This window comes from Sturnus vulgaris, chromosome 2 (genome assembly GCF_052056855.1).
Source record: "Sturnus vulgaris isolate bStuVul1 chromosome 2, bStuVul1.hap1, whole genome shotgun sequence".
In the NCBI taxonomy this organism is placed as follows: Eukaryota; Metazoa; Chordata; class Aves; order Passeriformes; family Sturnidae; genus Sturnus; species Sturnus vulgaris.
In genome coordinates this window covers 93,067,365-93,090,788 of record NC_142244.1, presented here as the reverse complement: position 1 = coordinate 93,090,788, position 23,424 = coordinate 93,067,365, and the positions used below count along the sequence as shown (strand labels likewise).

Genomic DNA, 23,424 nt, shown 5'->3' with positions numbered 1-23,424 from the left:
GAGATATGTGAATATTTATGACAGATGCTAGACTAGTAGAAGACTTCTTTACTGAAAAAGTAGCACAGCAGCAATAGGAAAGGAGCTTGTAATTTTGAAAGGGCACAAGGCCCTACCTGAAACATGATCCAACACATTTGGATCCAACAGTTACTTTACAGAAGCCTAAAATCAGAGCATTTCAGGAGCTCTTGTATCTTCTGTTTAGGTTATCTTTATCTTGGATTACCTACACAGTGAAAACAACAGAATTTCACACACTGCTGCCAAGTGAGCTGAAATAATATAATATAGTATTTTTATATAATATCCTTCATTAACAATGACTGCAGTACAGTTAATTTACAGCAAAGGTCTGAGTCACACATTAAAAGGCCCCAAAAGCCTAATTAACTGAGTCTTCTCTCAGCTCTGAACAGAGACTTTGTCTCTTTCCTATATAATGCAGAATTAAGGAATATGTAATCCTCAAAGCTGCTAAAGAAGTTGCTTCATGTTAGTATATTAAGTGCACAGACACACTGTATCACTATATTCATTTAATATAGCTGATACGAAGGTGCACAAAAAAAAGTTGATTTTAATAGCTAGAAAGACTAAGGACAAATCAGGATCAATTTTAACCAACACTTTAGGCTGTGAGAGCATAATTATCTCGAAACAAGAAGCATCACTGCTATTCCAGCCAACCTAGAATTTTATAATTATCTGTATGAAAGGTTATTTGTCTTCAAATCGAAGTACAGAAATGCTGACTGCCTTGTTCAAGAACAGCACAAATTCACTTTCCCATAACACAGAAAAAGATCAAAACAAGCAAACTCCCTATTTCAGAATTGCAAAGGATGAGAATTAGGGGCAACATAAGCCTTCAGAGCCCTAGAAGCAGCAGAATTGCTCCCTCACGGCTCCTGTGCAGTACACCATGAAGCACAAGCACTATTAGACCATCTGCTACAATGGGTAAAAATTTAGTAGCAATAATAGCAGAACACTTCCAGCACAGCATTAGTGCATCCACAGAGAGTCCTCAGGTATGTGATATTCATGACCCCAATTTCATTTGTTTGGGTTTTTTAAACTAGTCCAAATAATATCAGTTATTAAATTCATTTTTTCCCTTTGTGGGATTTATCTTGGATAATAAGGCAGAGAAAAGTAGGCTGGGGACAAAACATAGATGCTCTCCTTAAAAGTTGCAAGCTGCAGCATTGCATGAACTATCTTCTGTCAGGGTTGTTTTTCTGGTCACAATGCAAGAGATCTCACCTGGCTTACATGTGAATTTCTGCTGTCCCTTCTTGTTTAAAACCGCAAAACCCCCATACAAACAAAAAGAACCCTCCTCAACCACACCTCTGATATCAACTCTCTGCCAGCTGCTCTCTGGGCCCTTAAAATGGCCCTGAATTTGAGACACTGGGTATAGCCCGTGGTTGGCTGCAAAGGGAGAGCAGCCCTGAGCTCCAGACTTGCAGCCACTGCTGTCTGCCTCACAGCAGGCACCAAAACACTGAGCCTGCTGCCTGCCCTGAACAACCTCCTTCATTCCCTCACTCTACATACAAACAATAGCAAAACTTGTCATGTCAGGAGGAGGGCTGCATGAAAAGACAGTCGAGGTTCTAGCACATTATGCTCAGTAGTTTTGTTTATACCTATACTTCTACGATGAAGAAGAAAAAACACCATTTTTTGAAAGCTCAACTTTGTTTTCCCGCTCTTGGGACCACCTATCAGGTTAAAAGATATTCTGAATGCATCCTAACAACTTATTCTATGCAGAGAGTATTTACTTTAGCCTTTCTGTGTAGCTGCAGAGAACCTTTCCAGGATAATTCCAGTTTATATCTTTTTGAGACTTGTCATTGTGAAAGAGTCTTCTGTTTCCTTTATTTCATCAGTAGTTATATTTGCATCATACATTTCTCCCACATCATCCACCAGTACATTACAGAACCAGTAAACCACTGCCTAAGCCACGGTCAGGCTAGAAGAAACCAAGGAACACAATTTTCTACTGAAATTTTGATCTCTGCTTCATGCTGCAGTGGAGGATCTTTCCTACACTTAACAAGCAAGAAGCACAGCTCATCAGGGATGACTCTTTTAAACCAGTAAAATAATGACATAAAAAAGGTAATGCTTCAGCTACATTTGGTAACAGTTACCTAATAACAGCAGATGGTTTGCTTGTATGTTTGGTAATAAATCGTGGCAACTCTGCAAACTCTCCTCAGCTTTGGAAGTAGCCATTAACAAAGGCACAGATAATTCAAACGTGCAAACCTCAAACAACTTTCAATTCCAATGTGCTTTCATTTTGTGTCTCCCAGAGCTATGATTTGGTTCCATCTACTTTAGTCCAGATTAGCTAAGTTTAACTATTTCTGAAGGTAAATCTGTTTTAATGCTTTACTTTGCTTCACCTCATCCAGCATTAAGCACGAAGAGAGTTACAACCTGCCAAGATACAATGGTCACAAGAGTCTCAATTTGTAATACAACACACCTAACAACCTGTATGAAGGTGACTTAAAGCAGTTAAGTTATTGTAAATGTAATTAACAGAACCAGGCACTAGTCTTCTCCCACTGGCTTTCTGCTCCTTCACTAAGAAGCTTTCACATTTCATATCTGTGCTTCATTCAGCACCATTCCACCCCCATCAGCACAGCAGCATTTTCGTGTATTCAATTCCTGCTTAGCACAGATGTTGGCAAGTCAGTTTCATGCATCTCTTACCAAGACATAGGAAGTGCTGAGGTGGAAAAAAAACAGACTTAAGTAGAAGATAAATAATTGTGTACTTGTCACCTGAAGGACAGATGATATCAACTAATTTCTCACAGAAGTGTTAAGTTATTTGGTGTGGCATATTTCCTGTTTTTGAACTGATCTGTATGTTTAAGGTCACAGCCTGGCAGCCTGAGTGATTCATTACTCAGCTCAGGGCATATCATAAGCATGGTTTTCCTCACTCAATCTATACTGAGGTGTGAGAAACCCAGTTTATTGTTATTGCAGACACAGCATGTCTCATTCAACATCTCTAAAAAGCTGAAAAGTATCAAAACAATCATTAAAGAACATTTGCTTGATATAGCAGCCCTACTATCCTAATATTCCTTCTGCTGCATCTAGTCAGAGACATCTTTTCCCCCATTATTATTGGAGGGACACCAAATGACAGTTTTTCAAGTTAGCCCCATCTCTTCTATGTTTTTCTCGTTGTAACAACTAGATGGAAACAGCTATTCTACATATTATAGGCACATATTCTAGCAAATTGGCCTACTACTGCTACTTGATCATTCAGAAACAAACAAATATGATTTTAAATTGCATTTACCATTGCTTTCAGTACTATATTTCCTACTTAAAGGATCTCAACATACTATATAAATGAGTATATATATAACCTCTATCCAGTAACAGTCAGTATCAATTAAACAACTTAAGACTAGTTTACTTTCACAGTAATTGCTTGCTATATTTTATCTAAAGAGAAAAATAATATTTCAGATCCACTGAACTCTTCATTTTCTTTATTATATTTGCACTTCAACCAGCATCCAAGATTCTTCCAAGACACAACTGTTCAGAAGCTGTGTCAGTTAAACTAACAAAATCCCAGATGACTTAGCAATTATGATGAAGAAAATGCAAATGTAATAAGCAAACATGCAAACCCAAAAGATATCTTTATCTGCACAATCCTCCCATCCTGTATGCCAAAATACTACAGTATGTTCCAAAATATATCTGCTACACATGCTCCAGTTTGAGTTTGTTTGGCTCTTCTCGGAAGTTTGTGTCAGAGGTTTCAGGGGGCTCTTGTTTTTTCATGTTCTCTCTCCCACATCTTTCGCTTTTGGTAGCTTAACCATTGTCAACTGTCACACACTGAGTTGCATTTCTGAAGTTAAAGAATTTACCATGACAAACTTACACTTCATATTTGAATAAATAAAAGCATGTCTGAGCTCCAGTAGCCCTGGAAGTCAGTATTTTAACACCAAGAGAAACTCCTCTAAACATTCAACAGTGAGCCAAAAGGAATTCTGTTAACCAATCCTCTTCAAAAAATAGCTACTTGCTAAATTCTCAGCATTTTGATCCATATGCACTCCATTCTCTGTCTCAAAACTCCCTTAAAACCAGCCAGAAAAAAAAACAAACAATGCAAAGGAATGTCAAATATTGCAAATCGCACACAGGTAAATTCACAAGCTTGGTAACACATGGACTTAAAATTAGTCTCTCCTGGATGGAAGAGACAACCCCTCAACCCTCTCCTCTGAGAAGTTCATTGCTGGATGAGCATGAGAAACCCCATTTTCCTTCAACAAAAGTCTGTCATGATAACAGAATGTTACAAGTGATCTTTGGAATGCAAACAAAAGGCCCCGGAGTGCAGAATTTGGTGGTTCAGTGGAAAAGAGCTCATTCTAGCTCTACTCTGACCACTCTTCAGCAGAGACCTCTTCCAAAGCTTCCTTGCTCAAGCCTCTTCAAGTAAAGGTTTAAGCCTTTAAGGTGAAGATACACATATAGCAACTATTGCTTTTAAATGTTACAGACTTTTATCAAATTAAAGAGTTCCCTTGTTCAAAAAACTCTCTACTGTTGAGCTTTGTGGTTGCTGACTGCCATTCAATAGAAACTACTGAAAACAGCCACAAGCACTTACTCCAGAGCACTGTTCTCTTTCCAGAAAATTTTCCTACTATAAGCAGGACTTGGAGAGTAGTATCAAACTGATGGTAATTCTGGATTTTTTTTTCTTCTCTACATTGCCTATTTACTGTGCTTCCAAATGCTTTGAAATGCTTTTCAAAATATGCTGCAATAAAGAGGAACGAAAAAATACTACAATATATAATATACACTGTAAAATCTCAATGTTGACAGAAAACAGAGTTTTGAATTCTTTTCTGTGAGGGTGATGAGGCACTGGAACAGGTTGCCCAGAGAAGCTGTGGGTGCCCCATCCCTGGAAGTGTTCAATGCCAAGCTGGATGGAGCTCTGAGCAACCTGGTCTAGTGGAAGGTGTCCACTTCATGTTTCATCCAGGGGTGTTGAAACTAAACGGCCTTTAAAGGTCCCTTCCAAAGATCCTAAGACCACTATAGTAACACACCAGTTTGCCTATCTGTGGATTCTGCAACACATGCAGAAGTTAACATTGCCATTTTCTGAAGAAAGTGAAAAATGAAAACTTGATCAATCATTCAAGCATGCAAGCAAAAGTCTTTATATTTTCTGCATGTCCTCTTCACAAACTGCTCCCAGTACCTTCAAGATTACTCCTGCAGCTCCTGAATAATTCCCCTCAAACATCAGAGCTTGATTATTAAAACATGAACTTAGAAAACATGGAGAAAACAAAAATATTTTCACTTCTCTATCTGCAATTTCACGTGTCTGACATGTATTAAGTGGTTCAGGAGACTGTTTTTCCAAGAGAAGAAGTAAAGCCCTGAGCAAGAAAAGTCCCTGGCCTGTTGATGAGTCACTGCAAGCTGCTGAAAACTGGTGACACACACGAGATCAGATAATTTCAACAATGAAATGCTCATCAGTTGAAAGAAGTACAAAGTACAAGGAAAACTAGACATTAGGGAGAACAAAAAGCTTTCCAAAAGCTCACTGGACAATTAGAAATTGACTCCCTCCTGCTCAGGATGCTATATACACATGAGCTCACTTATGGACAAAGAGAATAATGACCTGCTTTCCCAGCTCATATGTAAAACAATGATTAAAGAAAAAGCCTGTGACTGCATGAAAAATTACTGTAATGTAAAGATACATGTAAAATAACTGCACCACCACCCCATGGTTTAAGATAATAAATTTTATGCCATTAAAACTGTTGCTCAACATCTGATAACTTCCTCTCTACGACTTCTGTCAAGATAGCTATAGCCATGGTAGTTACACACAACTTATTTCAAAAGAGATGAAGAACTGAAAAGAAAAAAAAAGAATCCTAAGTGTTCAGGTGACTTAAAATAGAAACTGTTCCCCTCAATAACAGCTAAGCTTTTATCTGAAGAGATACATTGAGTGTCATACAATTTGCTGCAGATGAAATGCACAGCAAGTAACATCTGGAAAAGCAGGAATCTTGTCAATCTCAAACAGGCACTGGTAATCTTTCAGAGCTATCCTGTAGGTGACTGTTTGCTCTGATACACTCCACAAAATTCTGTCATCATTGTACTTGGGGGATCTATGGCCAGGAACTATTCCTCTGCCTGTTGTTAAGGTAGCCATAGCTTAACAATGCTGCATGCAGGCAAGTGTGAGGGCCCTGGAAAACTGCAAGACTAATGGCCTTGCACTTAGGAAAAAAAATAAACGTAACATTTGCAATAACAAATGAGGTCGTCAACATTTAAACAAGGTTTTATAGCCTGTTTTAGTTAAACTGCAATCTGCATTCACTATCACAACAGATAGTGCTTATCTCCCCAACTTTTTTATTCATAATATGCAATATTGAAGGCATTTTTAACAACTGACAGAAGGACAATACTGAGCAGCACTTACCACTATCATCATCAGTCCTACCAAGACCCCCAGCTCATAAGACCACATATGGTGTAAAAGTTAAAATCCAAGAAAAATAAGTTGTAAGGAATGTAGTAATTTATGAACACATACCTATGATGGAATCCCTTCGAAAAACATCTCTGTCAAAAATATAAAATGACAGATGGCGAAAGGTCCGAGGAATTTCACAGTAAAAGTCTTCTCCATAGAAGGGGCTGAGTGAACAAAAAAAAACATACACAAACACATAGACACACACAAAAAAAAGGAAAATAGATTAGTGTTGGTATCCTGAACAAGCCAGCGTGTTTATATTTCACACCCAGAACATCACTCTGGACTGTGATGGTCTTTCCTACCAGTTAATGTGCACTTTCAAGCACTATTCCATTTTGACTCCTCCTAAATATCTTAAATGCCCACAAAACAAGATTTTTTAATAATCAAAAAATAATAGATACTTCTTTCTAGCTGGAAAATAAATATCTCTTTGCAAAGAGGGCAGAGACCATATTGTTTGTTAACATACAGTGCCTTAAAAGGTAGAGGAAGGCTCCTGCTGCCACAGAATGCTTACAGTAGAACATTAAGATAGAGATCACAAAAGCATACATGAACAGGATCAGAAAAACACAGTATGGTTCATGGCTTTTTTTTTTTAAGCATTTAGTATACTTAAAATAAAATGCCTACAGCCATTGCATCTTTTCTCATCTCCTGTGAAGTTTCTTATTTAAAGTCAGATTCAGTCAACTGACATTAACTAAGCCTTGGAGCTGGCACCATGCTTGTTACCTCAGAGCACTCAATACCTATTTTTGCATAGTGGAATTGTATAGAATAATTATTTTTTTTTAATAGTAAGACCACATTAAAAAAACCCCATGACAGTACTATCTCAGCATGGAAAGCTCTTTAGGGACCTAAGGGGCTTTCTTTGGATCCTACTAATTCAAATGGGAAAAAAAAAATCTCAGACATCTGACATCAACCCTTTCAGGTTCTCTCTATCAAATTACATGGTTAAGGATTTACTCCTAGGAAGTATAAGCATATATCAACTTTATTTATTCACTGACAGGTCTACCATTTTACACAGACCTTTCATTCCAAGTCTCATGCTTCAGTAGATCTAAATAAGTGGATGCAATTCAAGTCACATGGACAAATGCAGCAAGCACTGCAGATGTAGACTTAAAAAATAAATCTAATTCCAACAGGCCAAAATCCAGAAAGTTTTTTCTTCCTCTCTTAAACACAGACCTCCTTATTGCCTTGGTTGAGCTCAAAAATGAGACAGAATAGTGCTGTAGTTTAAATCAATATTAAAATTCTTTATGTTAGAAAAGTAGATATGCAAAAGTTATTAACAATTCATTGGACTTTTAAATTTTTCATAATTTTGTCAGGAAAGGTCATTCCCCTGGCTTCTTTCAAGGATGTTTTACACCACCATACATTTTTGCTTGTATTTCTGCCTATAGTAAAAATATGCTCCCTCAGAATTACCACATTCCCTCAAAAGCTAGCTGACAAGTCTCCCCTAAAACACAAAGGCACTGCAAATTAGCAGTGTTTGAAGGGAAAATGTCACATTAATTCCATGAAATCCAGAGACATCACTCAGTATTCACCAAGAACATTATTTAAGTCACTACTCCTCTAGCCACGTGGAAGAACACATGTTGGATGAACAACAAAGTCCAAGGCATACCCACAGGTTAAACTTCCACCACTGAAATGGTTTCCCATTCCTTGAACTAAATGCATCCATGTGTGTGTTACAAAAACCAATGTGAGGCCCATCCAGTCATCCCTGCAGTGAAGGCAGGGGAGGAAAACCTGACAGGTGGAAATGGCAGCTGGTTTGACTCTTGTCCCAACTGCCCCATCCGATCCAGCACTCTCTGTTACATCCTCTTTACCCACTCTGCTCTGAGAGGCTTTATTTGGAAGCAAGAATATCACAGCCACCACTTCAGGTACAAAATACCTTAATTCTTTGTTACAAGCAGCTTCTACCAAACGGGGAGCTACATGATTGTCCCAGCAGCCATGCTATTGCTGGCAGCCCCTAGGGCCTCATTCTGTGCACATCACTTGGTGCAAGCTTTCACACGCAGGCTTAACCCTAGGGGGCCAAACAAATGCATTAATATTGCCCAAATATCTAGTGCATTATACATGCAAAACACTTTCATCATTCTGAGCTTTAATACTCTATTCAGCCATAAAATTGTCCTTTCTGCTGGAAGAACATGACAGATGAATTTACTCACTAATGACCTTAGAATGAAACGATACTTAATGAACTGTGGATTATATATCCGATCCTCCATCAAAAATCAGGGAAGCTTCAGTGTACTGCAAGTCTAAATGCAATATAAATACAAGTGACTTATACTGAGAATACTTTAATGATTCTGGGGGGAAGAGCGTTGAGGAGACATCAACTGGAACCTTTGGCAAGTCCCACAGCAAAACAAACCCAAGTCAGAAAAGCAGCACTGGAGATACCTAGCCCAATGCACAGAATCAGAAAGAGACTAATGAACAGAAGAAATGCTGTGAAGGCTGGCTTAGCCATGCAGGGACCATATCGAGTCATTACTACTGGCACAAGGTTTATCACTCTGAGCCACCACCAACAGAAGGGAAGCTTTGTTCTGCTCTTGGCTTCCCCACTCTGAGATCTTTAGCCCCTTGTAGATTCATAACCTCTCAACACTCAGGTAACACCCTTGAGGTGCACTGGCTCTTAACTAAAGCAAGCAGATTTCCAACGCAAGCATACTCACTCTGCACTTGGTAATTAGCCAGTAAAGTTGTAACTATAAGAATACACATCAAGATAAATCCGATATGTTCCCAACCCAATCTTGTGTAGCTCTGCAGAAACAGTAACTTCTTTCTGAAGAAATCAAATGCAACCACACAAATACGTCCAGCTTCCACTTAAATGTGTGCTTTTTCTCCATGTATCTCTTCAGAACAGTACTCTGTCTCCCACCAAGACCTGAAGAGCAAGAGGTCACAGCAGTCAAATCCCATGATTTACTTCCCAAGCTAACTTATCTTGAGCGAGAACCCCAGGGCTCCAGAATGGTTTTTCCAAAAGAACAGCTAAATCCCTCCCGCAGCATCTCCTCTCTGAAAAGCCAGAATTCATCTGATGGGGATTCAGTGAGTACTTTTATTTTGACAGAGCAATTAATAAAAAGCAGCAACATCTGCCTACTCAGCCCCCAGGAGTCTGACAACATCCTCCAAAACAAATACTTGAACTAGCCCGGCTGAAAACTCAGAAATCTTTCAAGAACCAAGTGAGTTCAGATTCAACTTATAGATTGTTGAACTTTCCTTGTAGATGAATCAGCCCTACACTCAGGAAAAATTTTATTCATTCAAGGTGGAGGAATAACAGTGAGGGCCTCCTCCCCAACCCTGGCAGCATAGACTGCACATGAATATGATTACAAGGAAAGGGCATGACCAAGAACAGTGCTGTCATTATTTCAGTTTCTTCTGGACTTCAAACAAGTGATGGGACACAACTGCTGAGAGCAGGAACTTGCAAGGTCAGAAACAGTGGATCTCCCCTGAAAATGCAATTCATCTCCTTCCAAGCTGAACATAAGTAATTTTCAACTCAGCTTCTTCAGTAAGGACTACTAAGCTTAGAACAGCTCTGCTAATTTCGTTTTAGTTTTGCCATCACAGTAACAAGAGGAGTGTCAGTGCAGGTATCAGCTAGTCTTTAGTTATGAAACAGGGCTTGTTCTTAAGTTGCTGTCTCTTGTTTTCCTGATGGGGTTAGAAATGGAGAAAGATCTGTACCAATTTTTAAATTCTTGCTCCAAACTTTTCAGGCACACAAGGGTCTGATTAGTCCTCTATTCCACATACTCTCACTTCACACTCCTTTCTCATTTCTTTTTCAGTACATGCGCATCACCTTAATATGTCCTGAAAGAGGGAAGCCCGACCTCAGCAGTCCTTTTTTCCTCAGGAAGCACAGGGCTCTCTTACTGCACAGCTTTTCTATAGCCTCTACCACCTACACATACACTGATCAGTATCTCCTCAGGACACTTTCCCTAGTATGCTTCCACAGCTCTCATCACAGGAGAGACATACACAAAAAATAAAGTCAGATAGATGCATAAACAGTGCCACGGATTTGAATCTTCAGGCATACTCACTCTCCCCGCACCAAAAACTTGCTTGGTCTGAACACTCATGGCACAAGAGCAGGAATACCAAGAAAACAAAATTTAAAAAGATCCATCTAGGTATTGTTTCACTTACTTACAGCTGTCCAGCCCTCCCCATTTCAAGATATCTATTTTTGAATGTCTTCTAATGCATGTTTTGGCAGTGGATATTTTCAGAGGGAGACAGGGAAGGAGAAGAGAAACAAAAACTATTGTGCAGGTCAAGTGGAATGAAAGCAAATAAGGAAGAGAATCCTTACTTCAAACACAATAAACCCTCTAAAAGCGTTCAAAAATTGTTCATTTACATATTTTACTAAATCCCAGAGGCATACATGCAACTTTATTTCATAGCTTCATATATCTACTATATCAAAAACAATATTAACAGAGAGGAAGAGATTTCATAAAACAAATGTTAGCGTAAAACATTTATTTCGTTTCAGGCTATGTTACAAAACCTCATGCTTGTTTCTCAATACTTAGGATTCGCTAAAGCAGTTTTGTTTTTGTGTTGGCACCAGTACTTCAGTGGATGAAGTGAAAGAGTTGCATGATGAATAATAATGAAACTCCTCAAACCAGAATTCTTTGTGTATGGATTTTTTTTTAACCGCTTTTGTGATTAAAAGTAAGGACTATTAACATGCCACAGACAACTCCACATCCTCTGACTATTTTAAAAGGTTTAGAAATACTGAATTCATCCTGCTGCATGAACTGAACACCAGAGTTCACATCACCATGTGAACAGGAAGCAAAATCAGTCTGTACAAAGGAGCACACTTGTTTGTTTCTACTACTAAGCTTTTTCTACTACTTGGCTAATACTTTTTATGCTATGCTTTGCAGCATATGTAAAGGGAGTGGGGTAGAAGAGAGAAGGTTTATTCAAAGCAGATACAGCAAGCCAAATAAAATCTGAATGCAATTCAGTCTCCTACTAGGCACAAAACTAGAAGACAACAGGCAAGTAAGACAGGCTCTGTAAAAGCCAGAGTTGGCAAATGTCACGGAAGCTTTCTGACACAATTTACTAAAAAGCACTGATATTACATTTGAAGCACAGATTTGGCAGAGGACATGCAAGGGGAAGCATATGGCACAGGAGGCAACATCTAAATCCAAACATATCACTTATGCCCACTGTTGAGAGTGCTGGCTGCAGTCTACCAGACACCCACTGAGCCTAAGTAAATTTTCTCATGTCACTGTACAGAGACACTCAGATGAACAGTGCTTTGTTACACCCATAACCAGCCCTACTGCACAGAGAAAAAAATAAAGCAGTGTGCATTTTCTCAATCCCGTGCTCAGAAGAGACAGACAGACACACGAGCTATAGTTATCAACCTCACTTGACAGTTGCTGGTTTGGCTCAATGAGGCTTACAAGGATTATGATAAATTGAAGCAGCAGCCGTTTGGCCCCTGGTCACCTCCCAAAATATTCTGTAAGATGACACACAAACAGCGCAAGTCACATTACAGCTGCATTTACTTTTTTTTTTTTTAAATCACTCAAAGCAGCCTACAACACCAACAATTGTAACTCACATGGGTGGCTTTTCCTATAGATAAACGCTCTCATTCATAAACCCTGCCTTGGGTCTCAAGGTTCACTTCATTCTCCTTCTTCCATTAAGTCTTGCTTCCCTTACTGGCACTCTTCCCAGCTATATTACTTCCCTGCAGAGCCATGCAGTCCTTGCCTTCAATAATATCCCTGACCAGGCTGAAGCTGGACCCCTACCAATCTTAAACCTTTCCCTTAGAGGAATCTGAAGCTTTTTGTCATTAGGAATTCAAGCCACAGTTGGGTGCTGTCACATGCAGAAGACGGCAGACCCTGGGAACATGCAGGAGTGAAGCTGCAGAACACACTACAACATCCACCTCAATGCTTAAGGTTTCTGGGCTGGGGAAAGCTGTTATTTCAAGGAGGTGAGCTAGCAATGTAAGAATGTAGAAACAGCTAATGGAGCTAACTCAGATACAACAGCTAATTTTGGCAATGCTCCAACTAAGGGAAACAACCTTGTGTTTAAAATTTGAGAAGTGGCCTGTATCCAAGATGTTATCAGAACATGAGAAGTTTAGCTATGCAGCCATAAACTCCAAACACAAGGGGAAAAAGGATTTAAGCAAACCTAGAATTAGAAAATTACATTAAATATGGCAATAGAATAACTTAAAGTTGTGAGAGCTACTGGCTGAATTTGTTACCTGATCTAATCCTAAAACAGAGCAGCTACTTATTAAAGAGAACATAGCCTTAACTACGAATTTACAGCACATTTCAATATAAAGTCACAAGCACACTGCAAACTAGTAGTTCTCATTGCTACGTTCACCAGACTACCAAAAAAAAAAAAGGAAGAAGGGGGTAGGGGGGGTAAGAAAGTGGGGAAAGTGCCTATGGCTTCATTTGCTGTTTCATTCAGGCTTTGATCACTATGTTTAGCACGTGAAAAATTCCTCAGTGAAATAGTGGTGAACTAAATAATCACAGACTCAAGATGCTTGGCTCACCTCTCTAAAGCATACACTGGCAGACATTTGATTCTTAGCGTACGACAGATTTTCCCTTTATTCATATCCTTGAAACAAATTTAGAGATGTCACATTCCTTCCATTCTTCACCTATGATTTGAGAAGCTGCCTTGATTTCCTGTTGCAGCTGACACTGCCCTTTAAGTGAATGGGCACATTTGATGCAAACTGCAAAGGCAAAGTCAGTCTTAACACCAACAATCCAAGAAAGTTCATGCTCAGGAAATATCTGTAGCTAGGAAACGCTCCTGGATGGTGGAGCCTGAAGTAGGGAAAGCTACTAATGGGGGAAGATAAGTAGTTTATTGAGCAAAGGGAATTAATAGGCAAAATTCTTGTCAGGCTGTTTACTTGCAGCTCAGAACTAAAGAAAATTTGCAGATTTCTGCATTTAAAAAAACCAGAGTCTTTCTAACATGCTCCTTAGGACATAAATACACGAGTCCCTTCACGTACATCTTTGCTAGGTTATATGGAATGGATCCAAATCTATTCAGTGTCTTTGTAGATGACGGTAATATAAATATTGAATGACAAATACAAAACAGAGAAGCATATTAAATCCTGGCTCTAACTGACCTCTCCCTCATATCTTATGACTTGCATGTGACCTTCTTAGAATTTAGTAAAAGCTTGTGCCAAGTTTACAATAACAGTGCTGCTTGAAGAGTTCAAGATTCTCTCCCTGAGAACCTGGATTTGAGACCTCAGTCTGACCAATTCACACATTCACTATTCTTGCCCAAAGATCCCCAGAGAAGTGGGACGATTCTGAACTACCCATATAAACAGCACTTTCATGTTGCTCTGTGGTTTTGTAGGAAGGCCTGCCTCAGTGGTAACCAACCCTAGACTTGTTTCATCCAGACACTAAGTTTATTGCAGCAGCCCTCAAAATCTTCCAGCAAAAAGCACCAGTGCCCACCATCCAGTTTAACTGCAGCCAAGAGGCCGGATAGCAGGAATGATTTAAATTCCACATTGTAATTTATGAGCCCCACCTGACTGCTGAACAGAGGAGGTAAGATTCACCATGCTGGCTCCTCTCAGTTTTTGAGACACAAATTTAGATAAAGGGCATCAAGCTCATAGATATTCTCTTCAGAGCACTGGTAAGGGCACTTGACTGGACAACAGGATGTGCTGGTTCAATTCTTTTGAGTTCTGAATGATTCATGCATTGTTGATTTAAAAGGTTACTGCTCTCAGCTGTCTTCTCATGCCTCTGCCACAGTCTAATAAAAAAAGTAAATACGTTGCAGAAGATTAGGACAGAGCTCAGGGAAGCAACTTCTTACACTGTCCCAGCATAAAAGAGATGATGAGTCAGAGCCTGAAGGTTCTATAACAGATATTCCAAGCAAGCCAGAATTGGAGATTCATCCAAGTCCCCCTGGGAAGGAGAGATAACCGCTTCCTTTTTTCCATCTGCCAGTTCTATTTAAGCTTTACACCAGAAGAAGGCCTGCATGGAAAAATATACATTTATGCAATGCTTAGTAGATGCTTAAATAAGCTCAACTGGGAAAAAAGATGGAGGTAAAAAGAGTAATTTACAACTACACAAGAAATTGTATCAATTACAAGCCTTTCCATACAGGTGAAAGAAAAAACCATTCAGAAATGCTGCAAAAGATGGGCTTCTCCAGGATAAATCTGTCTGGACAAGACATCATTCCAGAATCAGTAGTGCTAGGGCTGCATATGAAAGACCTCATAATGCAGATTTTCACACAAAGCACCTTGTTTTCTACAGACTACATCAAAAATAATTTTTGAGCTTATTGCTCAAATAAGTAATTTGTACTTATTAGTAAAATTACTGCATTAGTAAAAATACAAGCAATTCTTCTAACTTTATAGCAAGCCAGACCCATGCCAGACATGAAGTAGAAAACAGGTATGAACAACAGATCAGAGCCAGTGCTCTCCCTCCCCTTCAAACTGCAGGGGAGAGCTGTGTCAAGCTGTGTCTCCCACCCCAATGCCAGCCACGCAGAATTTTAGGCAGGACTCAATTAATTTAGTCAAGCACTGGCCCAACTTCACATTCCTGTTCCCAAACACTGTGTATCACTGCAGCAATATCTCAGAAAAAGGGACCAACAAAACTGGTGATTAAGTTGGCAAGCACCTGCCAAAGAAGCACTGTACGTGAGAGCAGGAATTTCTGTGCTCCACAGAAATCACATGGCCCATAGGGCACATAAACCTCACCTGCCCAATAGCTCACTCAATGGTTTAAATCAATCTGCAAACAAGCATTAAAGAATGGAACAGCATGACTGGCTCCTTATCCCAGAATCCTACAAAAAACAATAGGCAACTGCAGTAGGGTCTGGTATCATTTGAGAAACATCTTCTCCTGGAAGTCTATATACACATTTGTTTTAAAAGATGTAAACACAGTCATGAAAGATAAAGCAGCTGTTTGAGTGTGCCTCACAAAGTAAGAGCAATTCCTACTCACAGATTGGGAAGACATCCCAGGATTACCACTCATGTATTTGGGATTTTTGTCTGCTTTTCTTTTACGCCCCAGCAAAATAAAGACAGGGAAACACTTATATGACTAAATGCAAAACTGAGTTGATATCAATGTCTACAAGTGGATATTCAGAGACTGTAAAGCAGCAAGTTTTCCAAAAACAGTATTTGAAAAGAGAAGCTCACACAGAGAGAAGGCAGGCTCCCACTGGAGACAGGAATTCACTAGGAGAAGAAAGAATCACAGAGACCATCTTTAGTCAAGCCTTAGATCAAAGAATAGGTCCATAATGGGATTTTGAGAGGTCATCTGGTCCCACTACTGTTTTAAAGCTGGAAGATCCTTATTATTTAGTTGAGACTGATCGTATAGAACCTATTAAAAGCCATCAGTGATAAACACAAAAACCAACAAAATCTACTCCAGTGTTTCAGAACCTTAACAGAGATTTTTCTTCACAGTTAACCTTAATCTCAACTTTCTTCCCCATTGCAATTTGAATTCATTATTCCTTGTAATATCCATCCTGGAGGGACAGATCAGTTCCCTCCTTCTCAAAAAAATCTTTTAGGGGGGGGCAGTTGTTTGGGGGTTTTTTTGGTTCTGTTTAATTTTTTTTATTTACATACTTATGTCTACTCTCATCCCTCTTCTCTAGGCAAAACAATTCCAGCATTTTAGCCTTTCCTCACGGGTTACGTTTTCCAGACCTCTGATCATTGCTCAGTTCTCCCCTGAATTCACCACAATTAACAACATTAACTTAGTCCTGTCAGGAAACTAGAAACCTTCCAGTTTTTTCACAGCCCCGGTGTACCTCTCCATCTTTCTAAGAAAATCTGAAGACAGATGAAACTTTTCCCACTGAAGGAATTATACTTGCTGCTTATTTTTATTACCAAGAGTTTATTTTTTCAATTGAAAAATGCTTGAATTAATTCAAGGACATGACATCAACTATTCTCACATATCCTCACTTCCCGTCTTCCATATTCCTGTGAAGCACTAATGATCATCCAGAAAAAAAAATTAAAAATCCCAAAGAGACAAAAAAAAAAATTTATATAACTTACAAAATCACTTCTAAAGAAGCAACTGGTTCAGGGATATTAGGTTTAGGGACACTACATGTCAGCTATGGGGGTGAGGAAGAAGGCATACAGACCAATATTTGGTCTTGTTTGTATACAAATAAAAGAGCATTAGCATCATCACTCAAAAACACCAAGGCCTACAGATGACAAAAATTTATGTGAACGAACAACTAAAGACACTTTCAGGAATAAATCCCACTCACATTCCTGAATGTGTCAGGTATTTCTGAGTGGTTGGGAGTGAGGTCTAGAGATACTTCCTGAAGCACATTATTTGCAATAACAAGACAAATAGCAAATTCCTAACACATTACTCAAATTGTGAAAAGGGTGAGAGTTATCTCTTAAGATAAAAGTTATAAACTTGACTGTTCCTTGCTGCTTCTTTCCTCTCCACTTAAAAAAAAAAGCCTTACTTACCAGAATATACATATGCCCAGCCTAGTTCCCTTCATTTTTTGAAGTCTAAGGATTTCCAGAAGAAAGCATTTTAACTTTTGCTACATGCTTCTCATTCTGTTTCATTCTACATTTGACCTCTGCAATCTCATATGAATTGTCCAAGATAACCAGACAGGAATCTTATGTTCAAACCTGTCCTTTCAGTTACAGCCTCATGACAGGGAAAAAAAGTAAAATTCTTAACTCAACTCCCTAGGGCAGCCAGACCAACACAAAATTCCGAACCTGGAAAGATGCAAAATACACTTTTTCTAAATTGAGATTTTTAAAAGCTTAGGGAAATACAAAACAATTATTGCAGAAATAAAGGAGCACTGGTGGTACATTGTTAGGAAAAAAAATTAATATGGGTTGCCTTGGTGAAGGCATTTTCCCATAAATACAAATATGTATCATGACACTACTGTTTTTACCACTAGTGTTTTCAAAACTGGAAGAAGAATCCTATTCATCCTCTCTTCTCCCCTCAAGAAAGTATCTTTGGAATATTAAACAAACCTGGTAAGCAAAGAATTAGAAGAATTAACAGAACATTTGTATATGCATGTGTTACCATAATGACTTCTCCACTATTTTGGTCCTGAAAACCTCCTCCTGGTCCAGGTTTACAGTACAGTAGCAATCCCTCATCTTGTTTGGCCCCGGATATGTTGGAAGATTTTTGGCTTCTCCTAAAGACAAGAAAGAAAAAAAACCAGAAAGATTACATATTGAAACGTTATCCACGAATTAGTTTTCTGCCAACTAATTCAGTATCAGCAACATAGCTAAAGCAAAGTATTATATTTTTCTTCTCAAATGGCAAGTCTCTATTAAACTTTGCAGCAGTCTCCTGTTTTCAATGCAGCAGGTCCTGAGAGTCACAAGGTTTAGAGCTCAGCTAAGAACTCAACTGTCTGCTCCATCCAATTTATTCACATGTATTTGGATGCAGACTCTCTCCTTCTTACAATGTTTAGGTTTTGATCAATGCTCCCCTAAGACACCAAGAACACCACACAACATAGCAATCAAGCTTTTCAATACAGCCCACTGATTTTATCCAAAGCCATTACTGGAACACAGCAAAGGAGCTGTGCAGATCAAGCTCCACCACTCACCACGGATGTGGAGATGGAAAACAGTCACTTTAGTTACAGCCAACAGGCTTAGATCACAAGCTGGACTTCAAAGCACTCTGATGGGATAATTAGCACTTGTGAAGCTACCTAAGGTCCTTGCACAAAGGTACTATGCAAGTCATGAATATTCTTCACAATAAACATTTGTTTCAAAACTACAGCAAGAAGTATGTATAATTAACAACAAAAAGGACAGGACTGAGGAACTCAGGGTAACCAAAAGACTAACCAAACCCAAGCATATGAAACAAGAGCAAAACCACCGTTTTCCCCTCTACATATCCATTAACAACCAAAGCTGAGCACTAAATTTTCTTGGCTGACTGATAAAATTCAAAACTCTCCAACGGGAAACTGGACAATGCCCCTCATCATTTTGCTAAAGTATGTATCACTATGTGGATGAGTGATTTAATTCTAAAGACAAAACTTTGACCTAAATGTAAGTCTGCAATGCTCATGGTCTTATTTACTGTCGCTCTCCCAGTAGCCAGGGATTATTAGCACATAGCATGGGTACTACATCATTGTCTCCTGGTAAAAATATAAGGAATAAAACTAAAACTGCACAGACCAAGGGAACACAGGCTATTTTGCCAGTACAGAAGGAAACTCTAAATAATGGTAACAAATATAACTTTCTATCCAACCTCTGCAGCTCAGCTTAAGTGCACTTTCCTAGACACTTTATTTCCCAGTCTCCATCTCCCAAATAGCTTCGTACTATTAAGAGAACCGCCTTGCTTTTTTCAACCCCATCTTCAGTAAAAGCAGACTTTTTTCCTTTTGGCAGATTTGTTCCACAACGATCTGATGCATGTGCCTGTAAATACTGAAGATGCATAACAAGGAAATGCTGAGCCAATCTGCATCCTTAGGTATCAAGGAAAGGCACAAAACAACACAGGACTCCATGTCCTCCTGGCTATGATCTCTTTCTAGCACACTGTTCACACTCTTTTACTAACTGACCCATGACATGCCCTTGGAAACATCACACAAACACATTTCTCACAAATGGCTTGCATACAGGTGACTGTATGTGCATATGTTTTCTAAAGCTAACCATGGAGCATATATACAGGTACTAAAACTGCTGCTGCAGACAGTAATGCCTCACTTCAGAGTTCTTCTAAGTAAGTTTGTTCTCTCAGCTCAGCTGATACAACTTGATAGCATTCTTCCCACTTCCTTCAGAGTTGTGAGACACTGCATTAAAATAAAGTTGTCTCCACTGTAATTTGAAGGTGTGACTGGAACATCTGCTGGCATGATCAATGTGGTGTTAAACTAAGCTGAAAGGTTAGCAAGAGTTTAACTGCAGCAGCTCCAGAAAAAAAAAAAAAAATAGAAGATTATTGATGGCTTGCTCATTCTGCACTAAAGTCTAAATTGCCATACTAAACCTCCAAGTTTTATTCTTGCTAGTCTGAGTTCAAGCAAGTTACAAATCAAATGCACTACTCTCACACAAACAGAGGCCTCCAAGTCTGTCTTCTCTCCCCAAGCAAATTCCTATTAATTTTTCTCCATTAAAGTCACATGAGACCAGCCTCTTTCCTGGATAACTGGGTAGAGTTCCCCAAAGAGACAGTGTCAACAGGAAGCGTTTCAATAGCAGACTGATAAGGAAGTCTTCCTCCAGGGCTGGCACACTGTTCTCACGGTCCTTCCAAGAGAAAGACACAAAACTTTTCAAGCTCAAAATCAAACCAAAACAGTAACACAGCTTCCCTTTTTCTCCACTCTTCCACTTCCTACTTCAAGATTAAGGCATCATATGAAACCAAATCTCTATTTACCATCTTGATCTCCAATTTTTTAAAGTGTACAATATTCACTTAAGCACTTAAAGGTAGTAGCTATGTCAAGTACCCTATAAGAACCACATTTTTGAAAACTCATTTCTCTTCTTTCTTGAAGACTTACAATAGGAAAGTCCAGAATATTGAAACCTAAATGAAGTGTGAAGAAAGACACCATTTAGCTTAACCATAAAATGGCTATCACTACCATCACAATATTAGAAAGTGCACAGAGTGCAGAGGGAAGATAGAGGGAGAAGACATTTTACAGTAATTTCTTTCTTCAAAATGAAAAATACCCTGAAAAACCATTGAGACTAGAACAAGGGATTAATTGACCAACTCAATATATTAATCATGTTACTGACTCGAGTAGCTTACAAAAAAAAAAATACTGTTTCTTCCCAACACCAGCAGCAGCCAATGGCTGTTTAGATTCCTTCAGCACCGAGCAGTTGAGAAAGAAAAATTTATCAAGCTTTCAAGCATAGCTAAAGACTCAGCTCTCTAGCCAGACATTTTAAGCCAACAAATGCGCTCTGTTAGAGCTTCAGTTGCTCTTTAGATTCCTCCAAGACAAAAAAGTTCCCTCTGTGGCACTGTTTTGCCATCTACAATGAAGCTGAACAATTTGATCAGTATTTTTTTGGATTTGCTACCAGCGAAATGAAAAAAAAAAAAAAAAAAGCCCTGAATACATGATACAGTCATGCACTATTTCCATTTTCTCAAAAAACAGCAGATGAGGTCATTTATTTCAGGCAAGAATTTAATCACTTGACCTGTGTAGAAGAGGCATCTTCATCAACTGCATTTTCAAAAGCCAACTCCCATTTTTTCCTCCCCTCTTCATATGTGTGAAGTACCTGTATAGCAGAGAACTTGGAGAGGGCTTGCAGATGAAAGGTCAACACACTTGCCTTCAAAACCTTCAGTTTTCCACTTCCACTAAGAAGAAATGGAATGTTTCTTAAGATGTCTAAGACCCTGACAATTTAGACTACACAAGCACTTTGTTTTGGACCATAAGGCTTCCATTTGGAGCCACAGCAGCAGAATAATCTGTTCGAGTTTGCAATAGCTTTTCCCTCAATCCCTGCACTTCTAATGGACATGGGTCCTAATTTAACTGTGTGCCGAACTCAATTTAGCACTAAGTACTTAAACCGAGCAAAGCTGATTTTAGCTACAGCAAAGTTAACATTAGGTATTTTGGACAAGTCTCAAAAAATAGACTATACAATTCTGAATATGTCACTGGCTTGCTATCTTCTCCCCATTCTCCTCATAGAATTACTACAGGGTTGCTACAGTTCAAAAATAGACTACCACAGCAGCACAAATAGCTTAGCTTGAGCCAGGCTCAGGAATGCAACAAGATGGAAAAAGATGAAGGAAAAACTCAAAATTGTATTAATCTTCTTTGCTCTTTCCAATGTTGCACATTCCTGCCCTGCTAAAACACTGACAACAAAATGAAAGCAAGTAAAAAAAGCTCTTCTGCACATACGGCAAGGAAGGTGACCGGGAGCATAACTGGTAAGAACTAAAAAAAAAATTGAAAATGCTTCTAGGAATAAACAAATATATACATACATTTCCTTAAGGTTTTGCCACTTGATTTTTCTAAAGCATCTAGTATTTTTAAGTGAATTTAGATGCTTGTCATTGTGTTCTTTTTGATTCTGACACATTTCCCTGGATACAACTTTCTGAATAGCAAAGAATGAATGACAGCCAGGTATTACATCTACCTTTTGCAACAAATTTCCTGCTCTTGTGCTGCCAAATACTGGGTCACCAGCACACGTAGATCTGCCAATCTGAATGCATTAAGGAAGACTTTGTAACGCATTAGTAAATTTATCTTGCTGTTTTCCAGTAGCAACATATTTGACCAAGACGGCATGAGAGAACCATTTCTCAAATTGTTTCAGAAAACAAACAAACGGAAACCTACATCCAAAAATAAATGCAATAAAAGCAGCTGAGCTTACAATGCCAGAGCATTTGACTTCAGGGAGCATGCTGAAAGACTTGAGTACAGAAACAAAATAGCTAAAATCTGAAAAGGGCATCTTATCCAAACCCACAACAATCCACTTTGTTTCTGCTATATTCACTATAAACACTCTCCAAAGAAGCTTGCAGGGAAGCATTTCAAGAACAAAAACAGAGCAGCAATGTATGTCAAGAATGAAAAGCTTCTCCTGTTCTCCTTTAAGCTCTCTATCTCAATAGAGAAGCTGGAAATCTTGAAAAATTATCTCAAGCACTCCTTTCAAGTTTTCTTTTTTCTGAAAAAGCATTATTGCTTGAACATCTACAGATCAAGCAAAAACAGAAAAACGAAAATGTATGTACACCCAGATCTCTGATTACCACAATTTATGCTTAAAATCTACTCATGCACTAAATTCAGCATACATGTAAAATATCAAGATGACAGCAAGTTTCTAATTAATACTTAATTTTCCTTAAAACAGAAATATAATAGCACTCAGTGTTGATTAAAACACACGAAATACCTAGAAATTCATGCCTATGCATTAAACTGAACAGAAAGAGTTGCATTTATGTTGAATGCTGAGAAAGTAGTTTATTTTCTTGCAAATGAAAGATGATCTTTTTTATAGATGATATAGGGACTAGAGGAGGGATATGACTGCAATACCTCAGAAAGAACATATTGAGAAAATAATCCCTTTTAGTATTTAAATGGTCCCAGTTGAAACACTTCCATTCACATTAGAAAACAATTTTGTTGCTGGACAGCTAATGTGATAATTATATGACATTAATGTAATGTTTGAAAGCAGAACAGATGGTTATATTTGTTATAATTCCTATATGTAGATATACTGTGTGTATCTCTCAGAAAAGAAAGTTAGAATTAATTTTTGCTTTTCCAAATAGAAAACAGCAGTAAAATAGAATAAAGTTTAAAAGGGAAGTTCCAAGAACCAGTGTACCCAGCATGCAACTATGGAGCTATATAAGTAGCTTAGTGCTCTTTTATACTTATGTAGTAAAATAAAAATAATAAATACTTTCTAAGCAATACATGCCAAGCGTCAAAAATGTTCTTTTCCCTCCACTTCTATGTATAATTCTCATAGCCTGAAA

The 23,424-nt window shown here is 38.6% G+C and overlaps 1 protein-coding gene across 2 annotated transcripts in view; it reads right to left on the bottom strand.

Annotated features, from left to right (window-relative positions):
• RASA3 (RAS p21 protein activator 3) overlaps positions 1 to 23,424 on the bottom strand; it is a 128,703-nt gene that overhangs the window by 74,057 nt on the left and 31,222 nt on the right. For both annotated transcript variants that reach the window (XM_088160120.1, XM_014885082.2), the window contains exons 2-3: positions 17,926 to 18,043; positions 6,674 to 6,777 (exon numbers count right to left, since the gene is read on the bottom strand). In XM_088160120.1, coding sequence (XP_088016246.1) covers positions 6,674 to 6,777; positions 17,926 to 18,043 — 222 coding nt within the window. The remainder of the gene's footprint in view (positions 1 to 6,673; positions 6,778 to 17,925; positions 18,044 to 23,424) is intronic.